Raw genomic sequence first — 13,652 nt, forward strand, 5'->3', positions numbered from 1 at the left:
GAGGGACATGGCCAGTCTCTGATCCCTTTGCACTGCCAGAGTGGTACAAAGGGAGTAGAGCAGGGCAGAGAATCTGGCCTATGAAATATAATATAAGGCATCCACCGTATAAGTGGATTGCAGGTATTTTCTTTCTATGCCCGCCTCTCTCTCCTCGGACATCAAAATCCATTGGCCAAGGAGGATTGCAGTTGCTCTTGCCAGTTCTAGCATTCGTAATAAATGATGGCTTAAACCATGCACATTAATAACCTCTGCTTTGAACGTTTTTAATTCACTTTTATATTTACAATATTACTGTTTCCTCCAGCAAATGCAGTAGAAACCTGTACTCAGCAGGCAACTATTTTGGCAAAGATTTTGTTCTGTTTATTGATCATAAATATTTACTTTGAACATTTGAATATGTATTTTAAAACACTGGATGGCTCAGGAGAGAAACGTGGATCCATGCGCCTCTAGAGTGTTAGTTCAAATCTCGCCCAGGTTATGTAGTGACTAAGGCTTGTTTCTGATGCTTGCTTAGTGGCTGAAGAAGCAGTTGTGAATAATAATGCCAGATAGAACTTTTCATCACCAGGCATTGGTCTAAATCTCTCTCTCCTATTACTATATGTTTCTTAGGCATTTATTTCTACAGGGGCTATACATTATCACAAGACTGTATTCTGGTACTAATTTATAGCTATTGTGTATAGTGGTCCTCATTAAAATTCCAATAAATTCTCTTGCAAGTAGTTACTGTTACCATGGTATTTGCATTATTCCCTAGGTAGTCACAATACTACAAATATGGAACACTGCAATAATATGTATATGCAAAGGCAAGGTTATAAAGATTTTAATGGAAGCCACCATAGTTTGATTTGAGTGTTACTATTAGTAACAAAATAGTTTCTGGTTTTAAATTCATAAACTTTATTGCTTTAATAGCTGCATACAGTAGTATCTGTGATTTTCCTATAACTTGATTAGTCATAGCTTCATAATAAATAGTTTTATTAAAAGTACTGTAGCTATGCTCTTATTTCAAATACTGCATATTATGCTGTGTATAAATAAACCAGAGGGAAAAAAGATACTTTACTAATACGGAACTTTTCATTTTTTTAATATTTTGTTAACATGTATTTAAAAGATATATTATTGCTATTTTAATAACATAGGGCCTAACTATGCATCCATTACTCACATTGAAAATCATTATTCATGTGAGTAACTCGTATGAGTAAGAGTGAGACCACTGGTCCCATAAACACTAAGGACAATTTAGTAACAATCCCATTGTTTTGAAGGTAGGCACCTAAATAACTTTGAGGTTCTGGCTATGGAACTTCATACATAGAAATGAACCATGAAGTTTGAATTTGGACCCAAGTTTCCTCAAAGGAGGAGAAGCTTTGGATTCATCTTAGAGAGATGAACTTAAGCTGAGAAGTTTGGATCCAAATCTGATCAGCCTCAAAGTTGGAATGGGATCAGAGTCAGCGTGCTAGGATCAGGTCCTTCTGCAGACATGCCTAATTTTTAGGCACTTAGAAAATGACTGGGCTTCACATATCCTGAATTCAACTCTCAGGCTTCCTATGCAATGGATGGAAGGAAATAGGTGCCTAAGAATGGGTTTCACAAAAGCCAGCATGCTGAGGGAGGTAGCTGCCTAAGCTAGCCCATGGAAGATGCCAAGGAGAGGGGGCATGTCCTAAGCCTCACTGCTATCAGGGAGTTTGGTGCCTAAATCCCAGCTGGAGGGACACACCTTCCTCTGCTTGGGAGTCTCAGCTGTGAAACCTCTCCTGGAGTCAGGAGGTACCTAAGGAATTCCTTGCAAGGTGGCGGTAGACCTCCCTCATAACTTTTAGCCCAGTGATTAGAGCACTTGGAAGGGGGAGACTGCTTCAAGTCCCACCTCTGCCTGAGGGGGAAAAGGGATTTGAACAGGGATTTGCTGCCTCTCAGGTGAGTGCCCTAAGCACTGGGGTATGGATAGTCTGATGTGAGGCTCCCCCAGACTCTGCTCCATTTTGGATAAAAGAGTCATTGGCTCAAGGGGACTGGATCCTGGGCGAGTGCTCTAACCACCTGGCTATGGAGTCTTTCTCATGGTGGCACAGCTTCAACGGGAGAGGCTGAGGGAGCCCCCACATCAGAATATCCCATAACACTGAGGTTATAGCACTCCTGTGAGTGGTGGGAGAGCCTTGTTCAATTCCCAGGCGCGTGCCTCCTGCTCCTCCTCTTTCCCCACCTACAGCCATTTTTGTGAGCACAGGTGAGGGGACCAATCTGGTAGTATTGCCCAGCTTGGGCCCGCAGGGGAGTTAGCGGAGGAAGAGCTCTCTTCCCCGGGTTTCTGAATCAAAAACCTGGGGGCTTAGGCATCCAGACACCAAAAGTGGGGCAGTAATGCACGTACTACAAAACTGCCAAGTGAATTTAGGGTTCGTCGGCAGCTGAGGAGTGGTTTTGTGAATACCAGCATGTCTGGTTCTGGGATACAGGCACCTAAAGTGGCAGTTAGGTGCCTCAGTCCCGTTGTGAATCTAGCCTATAGCATTCGATTGGAGGGACATAGGTACATTTAGAATACAGCAGGCTTTGCTGGTAGGTTTTTGTGTAATTTTTCCCATTAGAATTTCAGTGACTGTTGCAGCTTAAGGCCTATCAGCATGGAGACATGCACTGTGGGCTAGTGAAATTAACAGTGTAGGAATCAGCTCACCTAAACAAATACTAACAGGACAATCAAAGTAAAATGAGGGCATTTGAACGAACAGGAAGAAAATAGTTCAGACCGACACCGTGCAATACCACCAATTTCCGTGGGGCTGCCCAGTGTTACTGAGGATGGAATTTAGGCCTGTGCCTTCAAGTAAAACCACACTGTGGACTGAAGCGCATGTGCAATGAAAGGCTGGTAGCAGCAAGTTATACATACCACAATTACAAACAATGCTGGGGCCACAAAAGCCCAGATTGCGCCGTTCTCCAGTGAAAGCCAGCAACTGCAGGGAGAAAGCAGAATGGTTACTATCTACTCACTGCTGCAAGATCAAACATGAGGTCATTTAATTAGCAATGCATTTAATGAGAAGGAGAAGAAACTATGGTACAGAATGGCTGAGAAATTCTAAAACAGGAAACATGGATGGAGCTAATTGCATCCTCCTGCTTCCCCCCACTCCTCCTACTCAAGGAGTCTCCGGCAAGCTCTCTCTTGGATTTGTATATTGCATAGGGAAGTCTGCCTGCAATTATCTGCTCCAGGGTGCTTCAAGATGGTGTGAAGGAGACAGAGAGAGAATACCTAAAAAGAACAGGAGTACTTGTGGCACCTTAGAGACGAACACATTTATTTGAGTATAAGCTTTCGTGGGCTACAGCCCACTTCTTCAGATGCATAGAATGGAACATATAGTAAGAAGATATATATACATACAGAGAACACCAACTCTAAGAGGCTAATTAATTAAGATGAGCTATTGTCAGCAGGAGAAAAAAAAACTTTTGTAGTGATAATCAAGATGGCCCATTTCAGACAGTTGACAAAAAGGTGTGAGGATACTTAACATGGGGGAAATAGATTCAATTTGTGTAATGACCCAGCCATTCCCAGTCTCTATTCAAGCCCAAATTAATGGTATCTAGTTTGCATATTAATTTCACTGTCCGTTCTGGCAGCTGCACCATGTAATATGGTATTTATCAGAAGAGAGGATTCCCATTGTCTTTGCAGCAAGAACAAAATCTAAGACTTCCTCTCTTGTTCTTCAGGCTGCTGGGGAGAGAGAAAGGGGATGGCAACTTTCGGCTTAGTTCTTACATCTTCAGTTTGGAATGGACAAAAACAGAAATAAGGAGTAATCCATTCATTTAACAACGCCTGTATCATCCTGTAATGATGAACCCCTAAGCACATGAATTACCTTACCCATCAAAATAAAGTTTTTTCACATGCTTAAATTGTTGCAGGATTAGGCCCTATGGTATTCTCTCAGATCAGTTTGCTTTTTCTGTTTACAATGCCACATACTCAATGTGCAGAATTTTAATCCTAAAACCATCTCTAAATCTGGTTTACTAATTAAGATTAAACTTGTTTAATCAGCCAATCATCTCTTCTCTTACTACAGACATTCCTAGCCTCTGCATTATTGGATCCTTCTGACAAAGCACAGCCAGAGGGGTGCTCAGAGCATGTGTAACACTGATGGCTGGAAACATTTATGTCCACATAGAGAAAGGCCTACTGCCTAGGAGACTGTGGGTGTGTAATATCATGCCCTTGGGTAGGTTGTCAGCAATGGGGAACTGAACCTATGATCTTTTATTCTAAACCCATGAACCTCAACTGCCTGAGATAAAAGACCCACCTATGTTAGGCAAGGCTGTACTTGCCTAATCAACCTTTATCTGTGGTTCTGCCAGCAGTAGAGGGGGGCAGAGTGCTATGCTGAGCGGGTGTGATTTAGAAGTGAAGAGGGTTCAGAAGCAGAAAGATGCATCATCAACTCCAGCAATGGCCCCAATACTGCCTCACTGGCTTTTAGAGAAAGATATGGATCTAATTCAGGGGTAGTAACCCTCTATTCCTCCCAAGACCTGTGATTCCTGGAGGTAGATTGCGCTTCCTTCTCAAAATCCTGCTCCCCAATTAGCAAGTATTTATAAAGAGCTTTTACGCCCTCCAGGGAGTCTTCAGTCCTCCAATCCTGCCTCACTACTCCTCCTGTCCCTGCACATTAGATCTAAACAAAAAGTGAACTCCCAGCTGACTTGACACCAAGTATTTTGAGAGACAGGGTGGGTGAGGTTATATATTTTATTGGACCAGCTTCTGCTGGTCAGAAAGACAAGCTTGAGAGCTTTCACAGAGCTCCTCTTCAAGTCTGGGAAGGGACCCCCCCAATGTCCTAGCAAAATGCAAGATGGAACAGATTGTTTAAGGTAAGTAGTTAGCACATATTGTAAGAGAAAATTCAAGCTAGAGTGGCCCGTTAACACCTCTGCAGTCATAGTCTACAACTACATAGCTTACATCAAGTATTTTGGTTAGTTTTGTTGCTCTCTGATCCTTGTGTTTAGTCAAAACTGGAGTTCACATGTTTGTTTCAGTCCAAACAAAGAATCCTTGAGCAATTCAGTTTTATTAGTAAAATAAATAAGCTCAAAACAAAAGTTAACATATAAATACCCTTACATATGCATTTGTATTTATTACTCTTTATTACAGTAGTGCTCAAAGAGATGAATCCAAACCAGAACACTAGATCTAAGAATTTCTTCTACCATCTCATCCCCAAACTCTGAGGAAGTTCACACTCTGATTATGGATCTGAACTTTCAGAGTTGGGCCCATCCCTAGTAAATGTGCAAATAGCCTCAATATGTAGACCTAACATGTAATGCATAAGCGATAAATAGTGCTAGACACCCCCAATTCCCATTGAAGTCAATGGGAGTTGTTGGTGCTCAGAATCAGGCCCCATGGGAAGATATTTAGTATTAGTCCTGCCCTCCCCCCAGATCTTACTTGTTTTGATATTTGAACCAGAGGTAGATCTTTCTGTACTCACTTTCCACTTTCTCCATAACAGTCCATGGCTGAAGCTGCAGAGATGATGCAGATCACCAGTGGGCACCCTGCAAAATTCAGAGATGGCAACAGTGTCAAAACTGCACCCGATGCTTCCCTTCAGAAAACCAGGTAAATTCAGTCAATGTGTCCAGGAGCAATCTTCACAGGCAGCAAAACAGCTCAAATGTGTTTCAGAGTTACATGTGCCTCAGAGCCCTTTATGCAGCTACATTACACAGACCGGGGGGGGGGGGGGAGTGAGATAATATCTTTTATTGGACCAACTTCTATTGGCGAGACAGAGAAGCTTTCGAGCATACACAGAGCTCTTCTTCAGGCTTTTCTACTTCAGTCATACATACCGAGTCAATGATCCTAATCCAAGCCTCCAAAAATAGTCCTAGAAAACAGAGTCAAATCTCCCAGGAGGGTTCACAATTAGCATGGAGATAGCCTAGAAATGTCAACATCCAGTTACTCTTTTGAGCATCACACATGGGTAGGGAGGGAGAGAGTTTTGAATAAATTGAACCAAGTTAAGATCCCATTCAGATGCCCTAAGAGGGTATAAACAACGAGGAATCCTTGTGGCACCTTACAGACTAACATATTTATTTGGGCATAAGCTTTCGTGGGCTAAAACCTACTTCATCAGATACATGGAGTGAAAAATACAGTAAGCAGAATATATATTATAGCACATGAAAAGATGGGAGTTACCTTACCAAGTGTGGGGTGGAATTAATTTGAAAACTGGACACTATCAAATTTTTTTGGGGGGGAGTGGATGGGTCAGTACAAAAAGGAAAGTATCAGAGGGGTAACCGTGTTAGTCTGAATCTGTAAAAAGCAACAGAGGGTCCTGTGGCACCTTTAAGACTAACAGAAGTATTGAGAGCATAAGCTTTCGTGGGTAAGAACCTCACTTCTTCAGATGCAAGAAGTGAGGTTCTTACCCACGAAAGCTTATGCTCCCAATACTTCTGTTAGTCTTAAAGGTGCCACAGGACCCTCTGTTGCTTTTTACAAAAAGTAATTTTCCCTCTGCTGATACTCACACCTTCTTGTCAACTGTTGAGAATAGACCACTTCCACCTTAATTGAATTGGCTCGTTAGCACTGCCCCCCCCATTTGGTAAGGCAAGGCTCATCTTTTCATGTGCTATAAAATATATTCTGCTTACTGTATTTTTCACTCCATGCATCTGATGAAGTGGGTTTTAGCCCACAAAGCTTATGCCCAAATAAATATGTTAGTCTCTAAGGTGCCATAAGGGGACTCCTCGTTGTTTTTGCTGATACAGGCTAACATAGCTACCTCTGAAACCTAAGAGGGTATGTTTCCTAATATGAATGTATGAGATAGCACTGCAAGGTTTCTAGTGGGAGATATATTTGCTTAAAGTAAATAAATTACATTTCCTATCATTACTGCTGGAAGGCAGGGAACGCTTGATGACGTTACATAAGTCTTATAAAGATTCCGACAACTGTGCTTCTGCCTTCAATGGTAACTGCATGCAGCTGGCCCAGAGCATAATGATGTCTTGTTATGCCACTTTAATAGTTTTCCAAGGCTAGGTCTACACTACCCGCCTGAATCGGCGGGTAGAAATCGACCTCTCGGGGATCGATTTATCGCATCCCATCGGGACGCGACAATCGATCCCCGAATCGACGCTCTTACTCCACCAGCGGAGGTGGGAGTAAGCGCCGTCGCCCGGAAGCCACAGAGGTCGATTTTGCTGCCGTCCCTACAGCGGGGTAAGTCGGCTGCGATACGTCGAACTCAGCTACGCGAATTTGCGTATCTTAAATCGACCCCCCCCGTAGTGAAGACCTGCCCCAAGCTAGTAGTTAGAAAGGAAGCAAGGTTTCTGCTGCCAACGGTTTTGAACACGGTAAAGCACGAACTCTTTACCTAGCAAATGATTGTCTGTCAGGCCCCTATAAATGTCCCATCTAGCGAATAGAAAATGAGTGAAAATAGGGTGGCTTTTTAAATCATTTTATAGATTTAATAACCATATACCTGCTAAAGAATAAGATGTATAAGATTTATTTTTAAAAAAAATCTATGGAAGGGAGATAATTTAGTAATAAAATATATGGAGTTTTGCAGTAACTTCTTCAAAACCTTTTAAAATTAATTTCTGTAGAATCTTATTGGTTTCATCCCAATTAAATTCCATAGGATGTTTCCAGAAGGCAATCTTGCAGTTTTAGGCAGAGGTGTTTCAATTCTTAAGTGATCAGTGCCAGGAACAATACATATTTATCAGTGACAAAAATATTCAACAGCCAGCAAGTAACTGTGCTTGCTTCAGTGTTCTACTAGAATAACTTCAGGGTGGAGTGACTCCTGACTTACATCAGTGCACATGAGAGCAGAATCAGGCCCATGGTCTACTAAGTGCCACATTACAAAGTGAATTCTAAAGTCTAAAATATTGTCGTAGACAGTCATATTTTTAAACAAGGGAAAACCCTGTTTACTAATGTGTGATACCCAGAATAATCAATTGTACATGGTCCTGATCCATCACACTTGAGTGCTTTGCTGAATTGAGGCCCCTATCATCTTACCTAAGCCATGTTCTTGACAATCCCTCAAAGACAAAAGCCCAGCTTTTTACTGTTTCAAATACAACTGACTAAGGGCACATCTACACTGCACAGTTAAGCTGGCCATTTACCCAGATTTTAGTCCTAAGCGGCCTCCCCAGCCCCGCCATCTACACAGAAAAATCACTGACCTGGGTTTGGAAGTGCCTGAAGACCAGGCTAACTGACCCGGCTTGGGCCTCAGGTAGAATCTGGGGTCCACTTTAACTTGGGCTGAAACCCGCCCACCTTGTACTAGGGACGTGTGGTAAATCACTTGAGTGCTGGTGGTCCTCCAATGCCCTTCCCACACTTCCCCCAGAAGAAAAGGACTAATTCTCCCACAATTGACCACAAAAGAACCCTGGAGCATCTCAACACAGGGAACCATGGGATATGCTCACAGACACACACACAGGCAAGTGTAGAAACATTGAAAACCCAGTAATGGGTATGGCTTTGTAGTGTGACTGCTCACACCTAGGCTAGGTACTCAAACTCAATAAACCCAGTTAACTGAATGTATACACCGCCTAAGGGGGCAGGGACAGTCTTTCTTTTCTGTGTTTGCACTGCACTTAGCACTATGAGGTCCTGGTCCAGGAATGGAGCTCCTAGGTGCTATGGTAATATAAATAACAATAAGAAGTTGCTTGGCACTGGCTAATAATCCTGTGGTATGAGTTTTCTTCCCAGGGCGAACAGCCTTCACATGTCGATAATCTGTCTCATACACAAGAAGTACTTGTGCTTCCTATCCCTCAGGATGCTAGCCTGCCTGTTTTCCAAGGCAAATTTCAGATAGTCACAGGATTTAACTTGATTATTTATCAATTTTAATCTGCAGTGAAGAAGAAAATTAAATACAGAGTTCCCTAGCAAGATAATAAAACTTATACAGATGAAGCGTAGTGCAGTCATCTGAATAACAAGAACAGTTAATTCAATGAATGTAAAATGGTCTACAGCCTATAGTGCAGCATTTGTCTTTACTCTGCAGTAACAGGCTATTAAAAGATAGATGGGGGTGGAGGTTAGCATCTAAAATAAATTAGAATTTTGTTACCATGAAAGAAACATATTGTTCTCTGAAGGACCAACCATTTGAGACATCCTTTAAAGGTAGGAATCAAACATATTTAGTCTGATGAGGTCACAAGATTTGATCTGGACTGGAACACTCCTATGGATAATATAGTACACAAAGATATTAATGGTATTTGCTCAATCCTTGGCTTATGAGTAAAAACTGCAGGTGAGCTGTAAGAGTCAGACAACATCTCATAATAATTAATTCTAGGAACACAATAGCAAAAGTACTAATGCAGTGCTAGTACTATTTATCATCCATGTAAAAATGCCAGTCATGCTTTTTTATACAGTATTTGATTGTTTTCTCAGTTGAGATGTTATAAACATGTTCACCAGCCTTACCCCAACCTTTCAAATGTATGATGGGACGTGATGAGCTTTGCATTAGGGAGTGCAGCATCAGATACAGGATGTTGTACTACACGAGTCCATCATCTAAGCGATGGCGTTCGCAACATGCACACCTCTGTAATATCAGCGCATGCCATGCAGCACTGCATATTAATAAGTGAGTATGGGCCCACACTGCAACATAGCCTCAAACTCTGGACTTCTGGGGAATAAGCAAGGATGGGTCAGCCTCAGGACTTTTGGTTCAGTTCAAATAAGCACCCAGATGTCACCCAAGGTGTATCTGAACTTCTTGGGCTGAAAATCTAGTGTGAACTATCGGTTTCATAGTATTATGGCACTTCTGTTTCCACTCTCAGCTGGGACAAGGGAATGCAGAGGTGCATGAAAATGAAGATCTAGAGAGAGAGAAAAGTTATCGCAAATGTTGGAATCCCAAGGGTCGATTTAAGTTCATTTTCAGTTTGGGTCAGTGATTAATCTAAATCACTTCATCAATCTCTAGCACTAAGTCACAACCTATTCGGGTGGTATCTGTGCACAGAGAAGCCTCCAGTCATTACTCAGACAAAACTCACATTGAAGTCAACAGGAGTTTTCTCTAAATAGGGATTATAGGATCAACCTTTAAGTCAAGGACCCGAAGAAAAGTTTGGTGTAAGCTTGAAAGCTTGTCTCTTTCTCCAATAAAAGATATTACCTATCCTACCATGTCCATCTTAATTCAAGCAGCAGTTACTTCAATAGCGTCCCCTCTCTTCTTTGGCATTAAACCACCTATCTGTTCCTACGGTATACTGTAGTTTCTGAGTAGCAGCCGTGTTAGTCTGTATCCGCAAAAAGAACAGGAGTACTTGTGGCACCTTAGAGACTAACAAATTTATTTGAGCATAAGCTTTCGTGGGCTACAGCCCACTTCTTCTGTAGTTTCTATTCACTTTATGGTTCTGACACACTAATACAATTTAAAATGGAAAAACTACTTATAAAGCTTCAAGCCACTTTTTTGGACTTTCTTCTATGTAGAGGAAAAAAGCAACAGGTAGGAATGAATCTGTCCTGTAGAAAACCTATGGCATATTTTTGCTCTTTCATTCTAAAGGGTTAACTATGACCTTTACAGAGAAAGAAGCAGCAGCAAGCAAAAGTGAAAGAGGAAGCTACTCACCTTGTGTAGTAACGATGGTTCTTCGAGATGTGTCCCCCTATGGGTGCTCCACTGTAGGTGTATGTGCACCCTTGTGGTGTGCCTCTAATCGGAGATTTTTGGTAGCAGTCTCCGTTGAGCCCCTGCATGTGCCCTCCCTCCCTTGTGGTCTGCCTCGAGGCTATCTAGCACTGCACGGGCGAACCCCCCTCACTTCCTTCTCAACCACTGAGCCCTATAGAGAACTCTGAAGTAGAGGGGAGGAGGGTGGGTTGTGGAGCACCCATAGGGGGACATATCTTGAAGAACCATCGTTATTGTAAGGTTAGTAACTTCTTCTTCGAGTAGTGTCCCTGTGGGTGCTCTATTGTAGGTGGCTCCCAAGCAGTACCCACCACTGGAGGCTGGGACTTCTGAGTGGAGTCTATTACTGCACAGAGTACTGTGGAGTCAAAGATGGCATCCGGGTTCAAATCTTCTGTGATTGCATAATGTTCTGTGAAAGTATGGGCAGAAGCCCAAGTCGTTGCTCAACAGATTACTGAGATGGTCACATTCCTTAAAGATATCCCTGACGTAGAAACGGACCTCATGGAGTGCGTATGGACTCTGGACAGAAGCAGGTTGCGCCCTTGATAACAGTGATTAATGCAACCAGAAACCCATTTGGATAGTCTCTGAGCTGACATCACAGAGCTTTTGGATCTTTCTGTGGATGAAATGAAGAGTTTAGGGGATTTCGTTAAGTCCTCATTCCTGTCCAAGTAGAATGCTAGTGTCCTTCTAACATCTAGCATATGCAGAATTGTCTCCCTGTTGTCACAATGTGGTTGGGGTTAAAAAACAGGGAGATGGATCTGTTGATTCATATGGAAAGTGCAGAGAAAATAGGGAGAAACTTGGGATATGGCCTTAGAGTTACTTTGTCTTTTTAAAAGGCCATGAATGGTGGGTGTGCCATCAGGGCCACTATTTCTCCTATGTGCCGAGCTGAGGTGCTGGTGATTAGAAATGCTGTCTTCATGGACAGAAGTGAGAGAGAGCAAGTTGCCATGGACTCAAAGGAAGGTCTAGTCAAAGCCCTGAGAAATAGGTTATGGTCCCAGGTTGGAGTGGGTGATGTCACATGCGTGAAGAGATTCCCAATGCCCCTAAGGAATCTACGCATCAGCGGATGAGCAAACACTGAGTATCTGTCTACCTGGCAGTGGAAAGCTATTTTCACTGTGAGATGTACCTTAAGGGAGCTGAGTGAGAGTTTTGACCTCTTGAGGTCTAAAATGTAGTGCAAAATCAGAGGGAGCGAAGATGAGTTGGGTCTATGTTTTTAGAATGACGACAAACTTGGAATCATTTCCATTTTGTGGGTTAGTATGTTGAGTGGTCAACTTTTGGCTGTGTAGCAACACGTCTTTCAGCTCATCAGAGCACTGTGCCTGGAGTCAGAGTACCCTCAGTTTGGGGTGAAGGATCAGCCCATTGTTTTGAGAGAACATGTGAGGAATGGGCCAAAGAGGAACAGGAGGGCATATTGCCATCTGTGTCAGGTAAGGGAGCCAGACTTGTCATGGCCAGGAGGGGCAATCAGAATAACTCTCGCTTTGTCTCGTTGAATTTTCAACAGGACCTTGGATAGAAAAGGAAACTGGGAAAAGGCGTAAAAGAGGGCCCTATCCCATGGGAGGATGAGGGCATCTCCCAGTGAATGTTTCCCCAGGCCAGTTCTGGAGCAGTAACGAGGACATTTCTTGTTCCGGTAAGTAGCGAAGAGATCCATAGTCAGGGTTCCCCAAAGGGCGGATGCACCAATTCCAAAGTTTGGGTGCTTCTGTGCAGAAGGAGGGAGATCTGGCACTCCTTGATGATTTATGTAAAACATCCAGATCATATTAAGTCCATCATGACTTTTGTGTGGGTGTTCTTGATGAAACGCAGAAAGTATGCACAGGCACTCCTGACAGTCCTTAGCTCCAAAAGAGTGAGATGGACAGTCACTTCTGTGGAAGGCCATTTGCCCTGAACCTTGTGATTATGTAGATGAGCTCCCCAGCCTATTAGGGAGGCATCCGTCCCAGGGTGGTGAGTCTGTGTAGCAGGAGGAATGCTCTCGCTTGTACTGCATCAAGGTTGGTGCTGATAAACTCCAGTAACTGTACCAGGGTTAGTGCACCACTACAATGAAGGGAACCTTTGAGAATACCCTGGGTGGAGCAGTCTGTACTGATAATGGTTCTGCCCCAAAGGTAAACCATAGGAAATCTCCTGTACAATGGTTATATTGAGATCTGGAAGTAGACTTCTTGTAGGTTCAGGTTCTCCTTGCTCTAGAGCTGATATAATGGCTGCTAGTGTGACCATCTTGAATGTCTGCACCTTCCCATATTTGTTTAATGCCCTTGGATCTAGAATGGGCCTCCAACCTCCCTTCGCCTTGGGGATCAGGAAATAATGAGAGTAAAACCCCTTGCTCCTGAGTTGCACCAGGACTGGTTCAATGGCCCCTAGGCATAACAAATGATATATTTCCTGATGAGGTAGGCTCTCATGAGAAGGGTCCCTGGAAGGGGGATGGAATGGGGGAGGGATATTAATTGAATGGCATAACTCTTCAAAATTATCTCCAGGACCCATCTGTCAGAGGTGATATTCTCCCAACTGCTGTGAAGTAGGGCCAGGTAACTTCTGAAGGGGTGTGACAGGTGGGTAGGTTGCAGCTGATGTTGCAAGGTATAATTGTTCAGGCCTTCAACCAACCTGTCAAAAGTGATTAGCAGAGGAGGTTTGAGAGGTCATGGACTGGGATGCGGACTGCTTCTGCTTTTGAGCCCTGGTCCTCCTACACCGTGGCTCATAACAGTGCTGAGATGGTGGGTATTGAGG

At 43.1% G+C, this 13,652-nt stretch overlaps 1 protein-coding gene across 5 annotated transcripts in view; it reads right to left on the minus strand.

The window, feature by feature from the left end:
* ADGRD1 (adhesion G protein-coupled receptor D1) overlaps positions 1 to 13,652 on the minus strand; it is a 259,870-nt gene that overhangs the window by 53,255 nt on the left and 192,963 nt on the right. For all 5 annotated transcript variants that reach the window (XM_065568585.1, XM_065568582.1, XM_065568584.1 and 2 more), the window contains 2 exons: positions 5,577 to 5,643; positions 2,939 to 3,005 (listed from right to left, as the gene is read on the minus strand). In XM_065568585.1, coding sequence (XP_065424657.1) covers positions 2,939 to 3,005; positions 5,577 to 5,643 — 134 coding nt within the window. The remainder of the gene's footprint in view (positions 1 to 2,938; positions 3,006 to 5,576; positions 5,644 to 13,652) is intronic.

The sequence above is a fragment of the Chrysemys picta genome, chromosome 15, assembly GCF_011386835.1.
Source record: "Chrysemys picta bellii isolate R12L10 chromosome 15, ASM1138683v2, whole genome shotgun sequence".
In the NCBI taxonomy this organism is placed as follows: domain Eukaryota; kingdom Metazoa; phylum Chordata; order Testudines; family Emydidae; genus Chrysemys; species Chrysemys picta.